A 13901-nucleotide genomic window follows, 5' to 3' on the forward strand; every position below is an offset into this window, starting at 1 on the left:
CCATCCCAAGCAACAAGCACAGCAGCTATTCCAACTCCAACAACAGACACTGCAGCCACTCCAACCCCAGTAGCAGGCACTGCAGCTGAACCAAAGGACCAATCCATGCCAATACTGGTTGCCCCTATAAGCAAAAGGAAAAGCAAAAGAAAAACATGAAAACCAACTCACACAATGAAAGAAAATGAAGACTCAAAGCACGAACTAGAGGAGGTGACATCTGAAAGAGAGGAACAGGAGGAATTAGTACAATAATCAAAGGAAGAGGCAACTTCTCCATCCCTGTCCTCGACTGAACTGTAAAATACATGAAAAGATTTCAGCCATCTTCTAGGGGAGCACACAGTCACCTGGTTGCTCCGATGATGGGACAATGGGGCTGACAGTCACGAACCAGAAGGTAGGGAAGCCAAGCAGCTGGGATCACTTGTTAGCAAACGGGGAATTGACAAAGCGATTGTGAAACAGAAATGAATCCATAGCCTCTGGAGACAGCTCTTGGCAGCTGTGAAGGAAAGGTATCCCTACAAGGATGGTATGTGTCACCCAAGCAAGTGGACCACAATAGAGAAAGGCCTCCAGTACTGGAAGGAATCAGCCATTCTAGAGGTGATCTATTGCAAGCTGGATGCTGGGAATACACCCGTAGATGCAGAAGAAGTCAAATGTACATGACCCACGCGGCTGAAATTTACACAAAGTGCGCCATCATCATATGCTCACTTATTGGCATTAATAACATGGAGTGAGGTAGCACCACCAACAATGGATGAAGTGACTCTTCAACTTGAAGACAATCTCACCCCTTCCATTATTTCAGCTGTGGAAAAATTGGCCCAGGAGTTCAAGCAATTGAAACAATCTATCCAGCTCCCCACGTGTACAGACTGCATCTCAGCTATTAACAGAAGGTGCCCTACTGCTCGAGAGAGAAGTGGTGGTACATGCCTCAATTCTGGAGGAACAGGTGCATGAACTGAAGAGGAAAATGATGGTCAAGGATGATCCTCCCAAGAAAGTTGCTGCTCCTGTGTCTGGTGAGCAGTTTCCCAAATGGAGCGAAAGACCTGATTTTACTTCAACTCCTCTGACTACAAAGTCAAATCCCTTCATAGAAGAAATAAATGAATCTTATGATTGCCATTAGAGGGGCCCTGACTCAAGTCATGTGGAAGTGAAACAGGGGTAACCAATGTACAGGGGGGGTAATACAGAGAAATTGTACAAGGGGGTTAAAGGAATTCCTTTGCTTAAACAAAAGTATTGTCTGTCCTAAGTACCTAACATGCCAAGGCATTGACTACTGATGAGGGGGAGAAACAGATGCTTAGTTCTACTGGTAAGGGACAAAAGCAGATGCTTATCTCTACTGGTAAGGGACAAAAGCAGATGTTTGGTTCTACTGAGAAGCAGGGGAGAAGCAGACTGGGCACAAACCAAACCCTAAGGCCATGTGTGAAGATTAAAAGGTGAAAAGTTTAAGAAGAGGAAGACTCATTTACTTCATTTTGAGACCCCTGCCCATGACCAGAAGGGGCACTGCGCAAGTGCAAAGGACCTTCTAGCTCATTATAATACAAAGTGGGGATAGATAATAAATATGTATAGGTGTATCGAGTAACCTAATGCATATGTATACCTTAAGAGAATAAATGTAAAGGGAGAACAACCCTGAGGTGTGCATACTTTGCAGGAGCTATCCCCATGCACCTCAGCGCTGAATAAAAGCATACCTACTTTATAACTTTAACGAGTTGTGGATTCCATCCGTGCATCAGAAGAGAGGGACAATCAGGTTTACTGGACTGTGTGGATCAGATGGTCTGGCACATCAGTCCCATAGGAGTATAAGGCTCTAGTAGATACTGGTGCACAGTGTACCCTGATGCCATCAAGCTATCAAGGGGTAGGACCCATTTGTATTTCTGGAGTGACAGGAGGATCCCAAGAGTTAACTGTACTGGAGGCTGAAATTAGCCTGACTGGGAAGGAATGGCAAAAGCACCCTATTACGACTGGTCTAGAGACTCCATGCATCCTTGGCATAGACTATATCAAGAGAGGGTACTTCAAAGACCCAAAAGGGTACTGACAGGCTTTTGGTATAGCTACCTTGGAGACAGAGGAAATTGAGCAGCTGTGGGTGACAGGACAGAAATAGTTAAGGAAATGGATCCAGGGATTATCAGCCTGGTCCCACTTAAGCCTTGGGAATCCTGAAGAAAACACCAGGTGTTAATGCCTAAGCCTTGGAAACTGTCAAGAGAACAATGAAGGGTAAAGATCCCTTAGCAAAACAAAGTAGACAATTTGCAAGATAAAGCAGGATGTACATCTCAAAGACAGACCAAAAAATGTGAATATTTGTAACCCTTAGTAGTTTTGCTAAATCAGGTTGATAAGGGAGTAAAAGAGTGGAAAGTTACTGCTTAGCACTTAGTAGACTATAAAAGGGATGCTAGACACGAAATAAAGGTCTCCAGATTTCACCAGAGCTGGAGTCCATCTTTGATACGCCACAAGCAGTTGTCCACCTTGCCTGGTCTCTTAGAGGATCCTTCTGTTGTGGGGTTGCTGAAGGTCAAATAACAAGTGCCAGTCACGACCACAACAGTGCACTAGTGGGAATATCACACTAACCGAGACTCCCTTATTCCCATCCATAAGCTGATCCATAGACTGGAGAGCCAAGGAGCGATCAGTAGGACCCACTCCCCCTTTAATAGCCCCATATGGCCAGTGCAAAAGTCTAACAGAGAGTGGAGACTAACAGTAGACTATCGTAGCCTGAATGAAGTCACACAGCCAAGTGAGTGCTGCTGTACCAGACCTGCTAGAACTTCAATATGAACTGGAGTCAAAGGCAGGCAAGTAGTATGCCACAATTGATACTGCCAATGTGTTTTTCTCAACTCCTTTGTCAGCAGTGCAGGCCACAGTTATCTTTTACTTGGAGGGGTGTCCAGTACATTTGGAATCGACTGCCCCAGGGGTGGAAAAACAGCCTGGGGTGGAAACATCTGCCATGGACTGACCCAGACTGCACTGGAACAGAGGCAAACTCCAGAACACCTGCAATACATTGATGACATTATCGTGTGGGGTGATAGAGTGGAAGAAGTTTTTGAGAAAGGGAGAAAAATAATCCAAATGCTGCTGAAAGCCAGTTTTCCCATAAAACAGAGTAAGGTCAAGGGACCTGCACAGAAGATGTCCAACTCCCTATACTTTTTCAAACAAGATAAAGGGATTCATGAACTATTTAGACATTTCCATATAAGAAAGTCCTGAAAGCATTTATTAATATGCCAGCTGCACCACCAGTGGTTAATTTGCTGCAAGGTGTCAACCTGTGTGATAAGGTGTGTGTGTGTGCATGTGAGCAAAATCACCATTTTTAGAGTTTACAGCAGCAGCATCATAACTTTTGCCTTTATGCACAATCAAGATAGGTTAATGTCACAATCTACTTCTACATAAAGGTGCTTGAATTTTCATTAAACAAGTAATCAAATGTCCTGGGTTTAGTAGCCACAGTCATTTTTCTCCTTAGTAGCTGGTGCAGTGCTGTGTTTTTGACTTTCAGCCTGGGAACAACACTGATAACACTGATGTTTTTAGTTGGTGCTCCGTAATGTTTAAGTCTGACCAAGGACTTTCTGAGTCTCATGCTCTGTCAGGAAGGAGGGGAAGCCAGGAGGAAGCAGAAACAGGATACCTGACCCAAACTAACCAAAGACGTATTCTATACCACAGCACATCATGCCCACTATATAAAATGGGGGCATTTACCTGGAAGGGTTAGATCACTGCTTGGTGGGAGTTACCCAGAAGGGCTAGATCGCTGCTCGATCAGGCTGGGTATCAGTTGGTGGGTGGTGAGTGGTTTCATTTTCTTCCCTTGTTATTTCCCTTATCATTATTGGTCGTAGCAGTAGTGGTTTTGTGTTATACCTTAGTTACTGGACTGTTCTTATCTCAACCCATTGGAGTTACATTCTTTCGATTCTCCTCCCCATCCCTCTGGGAGCAGGGGGAGGAAGGGGGGGAGTGAGAGAGAGGTTGCATGGCTGGGCTTAAACCACGACATCAAGCAAATGGAATTAATACTGGCAACATGCAAAAGTTTTTTCTTGACTATATGAAAACAGGAAGTCCTGTACCTAACACAATTCCTACATTATTAAGGCAGTGGCACAGAACTACTAGAACACTGATACTAGTTTCCATATACAGTCATAAAGATACTGTACTATCAAACACACAGAGCACTGGTGATCTGTGTCAGGTGCAATTGAAAGCCTTCTCAGAGGAACAGAAGATCAAGATAGAGATCTATTTCTAACCCGGGGAAAGATTAATATGGAGCAACTGTTTTGTTCCAGGCTGCAGAACTGAGTACATAGCTTCTTTTTTAAAATGGGTGAAAAAAATGCACTCCATAGCAAATCAAATAACAAAAGGTTAACCCACTCCTTATTCATTTTCAGAGGCTTGGGGTCTTTTTGCAATTCACTCACTCTAAAATAGATGCAACCAAGCCTTGAAAACACTTCTGAGTGGAAATATTTCCATAGTCTGTATGTATAGGAAGAACAGAAGATGTAAGATCAAGAGAAACAGATTCACCTGCATTCCTGCAGCATACAAGCCTCTCTCTCAAAAAAAATCTTTTTCCATTTTATTTCTTGCCTCGAGAAGCACTAAGCAAGTTTCCCAGAGCTGACTGATTCACTCTTGTGCCTTCTCCTGCCTGCTCTCAATTGTAACAGGAGTGTGTAACAGAAATGTCTCCAACATTTTATATTTCACCTCCTTAAAAAAACAATCACCTAGACACTTAAGTTTAGTATGTTTGTTTTGGCCCAGGCTATGCCCTAGCAGCTAACAGAATTGCTTTCTGACCAGTCTTATTCAACAGTTTATCTGGGACTGGTTTAAGACCAGCTGCTGTGCCAATGCCCTTGCAAATAAACACCCAGCTGGTCAAGACAGTACAACTGCTGCCCTGAAGCTCTTGGATCTTGAGCATATTCCAACTTTGCAGCCTCAGCTTTAGCATTTTAAAACTCTCATGGGTTGGAATAAGAAAAACAGAGGAAAAATAGTTGGCATGACACAGGCAGTGCACAACTAGACAGTGTCCTTGAAGGACCTGTGTAGCAACGACACTGAAGGCAGAAAGGTTTAGTGACGATTATACAGGAATGTAGTTTTGAACTGGAATGATTGGAGGCAGCTCAAGTTTTTAACTGGTGCACATACTGCTTAATTGAAGTTGTTTCCATTTTCTGAGGTGAGCATTCCTCTAACTTGGAGGAATAAGTTAACTGAATACTGCCATCCTGTACTACATTTCCCCTCATCTATTCCATGTAGCAAAACCAAGACTGCATCTTACGCTGGATCTCTGACGTCTCTGGTGATGCAGTAATTCCAGTCATGGAAGAACTCGTTTTCTTTGTCAAATTCACGCTCGTCTTCTCCAATAGTCACAGTGAACCTCTTCTCCTCAAAGTCAGGCTCCTGTTCTTTTCTCATAGTCGCCTTTTTTAATACCTGCCATAATATAAAAAAAAATCATAAAGAGAGAATATTTCCAAGACCCAGAGAAACTGCAGTCTTAAAAACCCTTCACTTGAGAGAAACCTGCTCTTCAACTAAAACACCCTTCTTTTGCCCAGGTCTCATGAAGGTGCAGGACACTGGACTTTCCTTGATGTACAAAGTGTAATTCACTATTCCATCAGCTCAGAACAACAGCAGAAAGGCAATAAGTTTCACACATGCTAACCCCATTTTCTGCAATGATCAGACACATGAATCTAATACGTGGTAGAGAAACAGGTACTGAAGTAAGGGAAACTTGATAAGCTTAGAAAGGTTTGCCTCATGGAGAGTTTGATTCAGGGACACAAACTCCCCCTAGTTCATGTGAATATTATAAAAAAACACACAAAAAAACAAAAAAAAACAAAGAAAACCAACCTAAAACAAAACAAAAAAAGAAACCTGGGCATCGGCTCCTCTTGACTGTGCAACAACCGTGATATACAACAAGGCACAGTTAATAGGTTAAAAGGCAAAAGGAAGGTTGCTCAGAAGGAGCAACACACTACATGCTCCAAAGAGAGCTCCCTGCCCCCAGTGAAACAGGCCACCGGATTTTGGAGACACCAGCATGCTTCCTGAGGATGGCACTTACCTCTTTAGCATGTCGGAGTCCTCTCTCCCAGGCACTTTCTGTTGGAGGTTCTAGAGGGGGTGGAGGTAAGATTTCATCAACAACTGGCCCTCCCTGTTGGAAAGGTGAGAAGAGGAAGGAGACAGACACTTGACATTAGTTTTAAGTAACAAACTCATGCTTTGTTACCTCAGAGTACCTCCAGACACTCTGGAGATATGTTAGCAGGACATAAGCTGAGACATACATGGAAAATTATTCCCCTCTACTAGCAACGACAAGACCACCTTTTAAAATATCATATATCCAACTGATGAATTGCATAGTGACTAATGTTAAAGTACTAAAAAAACCAAACCATCCTCACTTCTCTCAGAACAGGAAACAAAAGCTATGTGCAGAAGCTATAAATCCACAGAACAGATACCCATACCCAAGGGTTGGCTGGCATCAGTGGGTGAGGGCCAATGGGAGGAGCGCCATTTGGGGAGAAGGGCTCAGGCTTGGAGATCAAGGAGTAGTTTCCTTTGTCATTCACACCAGGGTGAATAAATCGACAGTTCATGCCCCAAGTACAGTGACCTGTGGAAATACAGTTCTGTTAGACCCCTGTATGCCTACAGCAAACATTTGTTCAGCCCCACAACTTTTTAAAACCCAGCAAGGAACAACACTGTTTGAGACATGTGACTTTTCTTCCCTCTAACTCTTGAGATTTACCTGTTTTCATATACATGACACTCGCCACCCACCACCTTCCCAGAGAAGACAAATAGATCCAGTTAGAGATGGATGAATGTACAAGAACCTCATTATGGTGAGGAGAAAGGAAGGATAGATGTATACACACCATTAGGCAAATGCAGTAATAAGCCTATGAGCTCTTCAAGTCTTATTAATGACAAATACTCCAAGTTAGAAGCTTACCTTTTACAGAAAACAATTAATGCATATAACCTGAGAGCAAAGAAAGCATCACAGGGCTTTCAAAATAAACAGCACTCTGGTGAGGCATAAAGTACATCAAAGCTTTTCTCTCCAGCTGAATCCACAAGCTTGCCAGCACAAAGCAAGAAAGGAGACATCACTGTGGAGTGCAGCACACAAATCTGAAAGCTGCTCATTAGCTTCAGTACCATCCCCAAGGAAATTGTAACACTCAGGGGTCTCTAACAGGATATGAAGCTAATTCCCAACTTTAATTTACCTTGCCTCAGAAACAAACCCCCTTTTTCGTTTTCTTCCAGCAATCGACTCAACATCAGGCAAAAAACATTTTGCAGATGGGAAGCAGACAACTGCATCACAAAGTTATTGCTAATTCTGCAGTAGCTCAGGTGTTAGTGCACTGGCTGGAGGGGCAAGGGAGCTGTTAACACTGCTGGGGCTCAGGGAAGAAACCCTTATCTTGGCTGACAGGGTAACATGTCAGAAATTCACACCGCACCCAGGTCCCTGAAAATGCTCCTCATCAGTCCCAGATTAACCACAAGCTGGTGTCAGAGGTAACACTGGATGCTTTTGTACTGTCAATTATAACAGGAGCACAAATCCCTTTGCACAGTGGCTTATCCTTTCTCAGTGCCTGAGCACTGGGTGTAGGGGCTGCCAGACACCTATGCCAACACTTCCTACTGAGGCGTCAAGGGGTCACCCTGACAAATAATGAGTCCTGCTATGTATGTCAAGGTGGCTATACAGCAAGTTTGCTGGAAGGCCTTGCAAGCTGGTCATTCACACCACTGGATAGATGCAGCCATGAGTGCTCCTCCAACACAGTAAAGAGAAAAACCTGAATGCCTTGAAGGTCCCACATGATCAGCGCCTGATCTTCTTGGTGGCAGTAAAGTCTTTGTGGGCCAAGCAGGAGCAAGTGTCAATGTTAACTGACACCAAACCAAAGAATAACAACTACAGCAGGAGATCCTGCAGTCTGAACTTTGACACAAGCAAATATTTCCATGCTGCACGGAGGTGGGTGTCACGCTAAGGATTCAGGAACAAATAACTCTCTTTCCTGAGGGACTTCCCTGTTCCACCATCATCATCACCAACACCTTTGTGTCTCAGCACATGAAAAAAAACCTGATACTGAAAGACATTCAGGAAGCAGAGTATGCACTATGCGATGGTCGTGTCTCTGGAAACCCCCTAAGCAGCTCCCTACACTGCTTTATACCACTGATGTAAAGAGTAAGAGACTCCACCCTGTTCTCCACCCTTCTTTTAATTATAGATTTTCATAAACTGTTTCAAGGGTGACTGCAAATAAAACCAAATAAATGAACAAACATTAAGTGAGATGAAGCTGGAGGAAGTGAAAGATTATATTATTTAGATATAATCAGTTTAAATAAGAAAACTTTTATAAAACCTAACTCTCTACACTATTAAAAAAAAAGCAGGATAGTCTAAGATAGCTGTTGTGGAGTTGCCCAAACTTTGGGAAATGTCCTATTAAGAATTACTACAAAAAATTTACAATAAGACAAAGCAGGTTTATTCCATTCTGTTTAAAAAACACTAGTAAGTCTGGGGCCCCCAGCACAAGAAGGACATGGAGCTGTTGGAGTCCAGAGGAGGCCATGAAGATGCTCCAAGGGCTAGAGGACCTCTGCTATGGAGACAAGCTGAGAGCTGGGTTTGTTCAGCCTGGAGAAGACTTCAGGGAGACCTTAGAGCAGCTTCCAGTGCCTAAAGGGGCCAACAAGAAAGCTGAAGAGGGGCTTTTGACAAGGGCTGTAGGAACAGGACAAGGGGGAATGGCCTTAAACTGACAGAGGGGAGACTGAGATGAGATCTTCGGCAGTTCTTCTCTGTGAGGGTGGTGAGGTGCTGGCACAGGTTGCCCAGAGAAGCTGTGACTGCTCCATCCCTGGGAGTGTTCAAGGGCAGGTTGGATGGGGCTTGAAGCAACCTGCTCTAGTGGAAGGTGTCCCTGCCCATGGCAGGGGGTTGGAACTAAATGAGCTTTAAGGTCCCTTCCAACCCAAACCATTCTATGATTGTAAGTTTTCCCTTATTTGCTTCCACAGGCTCACCACACTTATGGCAAAGCCACTTTTGCATACTAGCTCTATGTAAATTCAGCATCTGGCTGCCAAGGAACAGAAAGGTGATAATGGGGATGCCTGGGGCAGAGTTTATCATGCAGACAGCAGCTTAAGGGGTACAAAATCAAACAAGAAAAATTACAGTGCCTCTGGTTTTCTTCTGCCATTACACTATGTCATTACCTTTCATGAAGAATCGGCAGGTGGGACGTGGCCTCACTTTTCTGTCGCTGGGGTCTTTAACTTCTCCTTCTTCTAAGTCATCATCCTGGAACAGACAGACAAGCTGACATTTCACGTGGTGCATTTTCTGCAGCGACTTGACATTTCACAATATAGTCAAATATCAGTCACTGAAAACATATCCTGGAGCGAAACAGAAGAGAAAAACAATATAGAGTTACAATAAATACCCCACAGCATCTTCGCAATGTGCTGCTACAAACAGAAAGATGCATCAACCTCGGTGTTTCAAAAGTGACTGCCAAACCCTCCAGGTGTTATGGACATCTTGATGTCACACCACAGATGAAGGTTTCAAGCTGCATAATTTTACCTGATATATACTAGACTGTCTCCTGCTTGGCACTCATGTTATCCCTATTTAAGCTCAAGCCAAGTCCTTCTATGTAAAATACACAGTGGTATTCCTGCATTAATGCAATAACCCAGCAACATCTATCCAGTTTTGAAGGACAATTGCTATTACCATAACTATTTCCAACATGCTTCCCCAAAGTGCTGAGGAACAACTTCACACAGGCTTCTGAGGAAAAAAGTCATACATATTTCTTCCAGTCCTCTCTGGCAACAACTTGACACCTTCCCTTCTACTCCTCACCTCCAAGCAAGAATTCTGAATCAGCCCAAATAAAACTCTACATCATCCCCAGGCACTGCAGCCCCAGGAAGAGTCTGGGAGATAGAGGTTGTTTTGAAGATTAACCACCCCAGGGGATGAGCATGAAATAATAGTCATGAAACACCTCAAGAAGTTGAAGGTTACTGTGTGTTGAACAAAAGTGTTGAAAATTTTGAAGTACCAGCCTTTGCCTTTGTTTTCCAGGAAAAAAAAACAAATGACCCTCAACCTTCACTGGCTTCATGAGCCTGCAGCTGAAAAATCAAAAGGAGGCAAAGCAGAAGGCAAAGACATACATGACTAAAGAATTGTCAGAGGTATCTGGCAAGGAAATAAACTATTCAATCTAAAAGGCACCCTGGCCTTCCCTCACTGCCTCCATTCACCACCACAGAACTTTTCAGCATCTGAAACATCTGAAGAAGGAGCATCTGGTGGAGGCCTTCCCTTTGTGTGGCAATTGTAACTACCTTGTGGCAGAGACAGCAGTTGTCTACATGGAGAAGATAAGGAAAGTTATGTACTTAGACCAATTTAGCAGCTGAAAAGGAAGAAAAAAACCCATCAATTGGCTGCAAATAAACAAAGGATCTCTAGAGAGATTGGTTAACAGCTTCTGCTGCTATTCCTCTGAGGGCAAAACAAGGAGAGCTGCCCTGAACAAGAATGGATTTTAAAAAATACATATATTAAAATGTGCATTAATATTTCCCTCCAAGACCAACAGATATAAAAATGGACCAAACGGTGGATAAAGAACTGGCTGGATGGCAGCACGCAAAGAGCTGTAGTCAACAACTCAATATCCAGCTAGAGTCCAGTAACGAGTGGTGTCCCTCAGGGATCAGTGTTCGGACCGGTCTTGTTCAACATCTTTGTCAGTGACATGGACAGTGGGATTGAGTGCGCCCTCTGCAATTTCACCGATGACACCAAGCTGTGTGGTTCAGTTGATACACTGGAGGGAAGGAATACCATTCAGAGGGACCATGACACACTTGTGAGGTGGGCTGATGCCAACCTCATGAAGTTTAACCATGCCAAGTGCAAGGTCCTACACCTGGGTCAGAGCAATCCCAGGCACAGCTACAGGTTGGGCAGAGAAGAGATTCAGGGCAGCCTTGTGGAGAAGGACTTGGGGGTGTTGGTTGATGAGAAACTTGAGTTGGCTTCAGTTTGCGCTTGCAGCCCAGAAAGCCAACCATATCCTGGGCTGCATCAAAAGAAGCGTGACCAGCAGGTCAAAGGAGGTGACCCTGCCCCTCTACTCTGCTCTTGTGAGACCTCACTTGGAGTATTGTGTACAGTTCTGGTGCCCTCAACATAAAAAGGACATGGAACTGTTGGAACAAGTCCAGAGGAGGCCACGAGGATGATCAGGGGACTGGAGCACCTCCCATGTGAAGAGAGCCTGCGAAAGTTGGGGCTGTTCAGCCTGGAGAAGAGAAGGCTGCGTGGAGGCCTCATAGCAGCCTTCCAGTATCTGAAGGGGGCTATAGGGATGCTGGGGAGGGACTCTTCATTAGGGACTGTAGTGATAGGACAAGGGGTAATGAGGTCAAACTTAAACAGGGGAAGTTTAGATTATATATAAGGAAGTGTGGGAATTCTTAAAGAGCCAAGGCCACGTAATGAGCGATCCCGATACCCTGAGCCTTATTACTGTAAAGTAAGAAGATTTTTGGCAGGCATAAGCAAGGTCAATTGTATTGTTAGGCCTCGCTAATTTTCTACTGAAAACGGGCAGAGAATGATCTCTGCCAAGGTTGTAGTTTCACACTATATTTTTAGAGTAAGGTATTTAATCGCAATTCTAACAAGTTATAAACATTAGCTTTGTAAATGGTAGTAACCTCTAGACTAACCAATTAGAGCTCAGTATCCAAGGCTGTTACATAAGAAACTTAATGGTGTAAGGGTATAAAAGGAGCACTGTATCTGAATAAACTTTGGCAATCCCTTGATCATATTGATCGTCTCCTCATTGTCCGTGACTCCTGTGTCAACAAGGAAGAAATTCTTTACTGTGAGGTTGGTGAGGCACTGGAATGGGTTGCCCAGGGAGGTAGTGAATGCTCCATCCCTGGCAGTGTTCAAGACCAGGCTGGATGAAGCCTTGGGTGATATGGTTTAGTGTGAGGTGTCCCTGCCCATGGCAGGGGGATTGGAACTTCATGATCTTAAGGTCCTTTCCAACCCTAACTATTCTAAGATTCTAAGACAGAAGTCTGAAAGCAGAATAAAATGTAGAGGCTTAACAGTTTTCCCTAAAGCTGGAGATGGCATTCAGAAACGTGTGAATGGCATAACCAGCTCAGCTCTACTTCTTTCAAAGGAACTATGTGAAGTCTTTGCAAATGCTCTACTTGAACAAAAGGGAAAGTATTTATTTCTGTGAGGTCTCCTTGGAATCAGGCAGATGGAAGCCCTGTTATGACATAATGCATGAAAACCAGAGTACAGATTCATCTTGTGCTTTGTAAGGAAAGTGCTTCCAAGAATGCCTTAAGGCTTTAAAGGAAAGCATTCATATTTTAATCAAGAAACAGGCATGGAGTCAGGACTCCAGGAATTTTTTTCTCCCCCTGCCTGGATTCTCCCACAGCATGCTGGAATTCCTTCCAAGCAAATCAGAAACACACAAAACTTTTGGAAAATACATGTTTAACAAAATCACCTGCCAGAATAGGCATGAAGAAGAAAAATTATGTCACCTTTTTTAAGCAACAGAATTGTCAAAGCACCATTGGAGCAAAACCCACACAATATATGACTCTTCAGTGAAAAGGGAGGAATGTCTCTCCAGCAAGGTTCCATGAGCTTCATGAGCACATGGCCAGGGCAGCTACACCGCTACAGGGACTGGAAGGCAACACCACCTCTCCAGTCTGAACCCTCCCCTCCTCAGCTGAGGAGATCCACACTAGGTGACCCCATCCACAGCCCACTGCTTCTTTGTCTGGTCACCAGGACACTCACAACAGTACCCCAACCTAGCCTAGCTGTGCAGGACCCCTTCTGGCATGGAGAGCCAGAAGCAGAGACAGACAGGTGCTGTGGGCCAGCAACTTCTCTTTGCAGTGCTTTGCACTCCCACTATTCAGATTCAAGAGAGGTGTCCACCAGATCAGGAAACCACAAGGAGGTACTCCACTGCTAGAATTGCTTTGTCCTGTTTTCTGCCTGCAAGAGGGAAACTGGTATAAGCTGTATTAAGCACAACTGCTGTATTGCAGTGCTTCCCACCTAAAGACAAAGATGGATAGAGTGCTGATTAGGGCAAATAGCAATGCAATTAAAGCCAGGTTTTGATTTTTCTAAATAGCTGCATTTGTCCTCAGCTGTGAAACAGCAGCTACTGGGACTACACATCCCTGAACAAATCACCCAAACCACATGCAGGGGCTTCCTGGTTAGGCACTTTCCAGAGCCCAGCACCTTCTACTCTTCTTCCATGCATCCAAATACTGCTAGAGGCCAAGAACCAGCTCAGGGCCACAGGCTTCCCGCACATGCCTGGTGCCTCAAGCATGGCAGCCACTCCCCAGCACCAGCCTCTCAACCTCAACTGATAAGACAGTTTATGAACACCTAATCCATAGTTAAGTAATTTGCTGTCAGCAGCACTCAAAAGCCCTCCAAGAGCTGAGGCAGCACTGGAGCCCTTCCATGTTCATCAATGGGAACAAAGCTTATTTGCGACAGCTCTGACAATATTTGGCACAAAGCTTTTCTACAGTATGTAGCATTAAACACTGATTTTAGGATTTGGTACACACTATGGTCTTACCTCCAAAGAGAA

General features: G+C 44.1%; 1 protein-coding gene across 8 annotated transcripts in view; it reads right to left on the reverse strand.

Moving 5' to 3' along the window:
• LOC117438018 (zinc finger CCCH domain-containing protein 18-like) overlaps positions 1 to 13901 on the reverse strand; it is a 79552-nt gene that overhangs the window by 43588 nt on the left and 22063 nt on the right. For 7 of the 8 annotated variants that reach the window (XM_034073369.1, XM_034073367.1, XM_034073362.1 and 4 more), the window contains 4 exons: positions 9421 to 9505; positions 6618 to 6766; positions 6206 to 6298; positions 5402 to 5559 (listed from right to left, as the gene is read on the reverse strand). In XM_034073369.1, the coding sequence (XP_033929260.1) occupies positions 5402 to 5559; positions 6206 to 6298; positions 6618 to 6766; positions 9421 to 9505 (485 nt within the window). Of the gene's footprint in view, positions 1 to 5401; positions 5560 to 6205; positions 6299 to 6617; positions 6767 to 9420; positions 9604 to 13901 lie in introns of all 8 variants that reach the window. The other variant, XM_034073370.1, reaches the window with a different exon arrangement.

This window comes from Melopsittacus undulatus, chromosome W (genome assembly GCF_012275295.1).
Source record: "Melopsittacus undulatus isolate bMelUnd1 chromosome W, bMelUnd1.mat.Z, whole genome shotgun sequence".
In the NCBI taxonomy this organism is placed as follows: domain Eukaryota; kingdom Metazoa; phylum Chordata; class Aves; order Psittaciformes; family Psittaculidae; genus Melopsittacus; species Melopsittacus undulatus.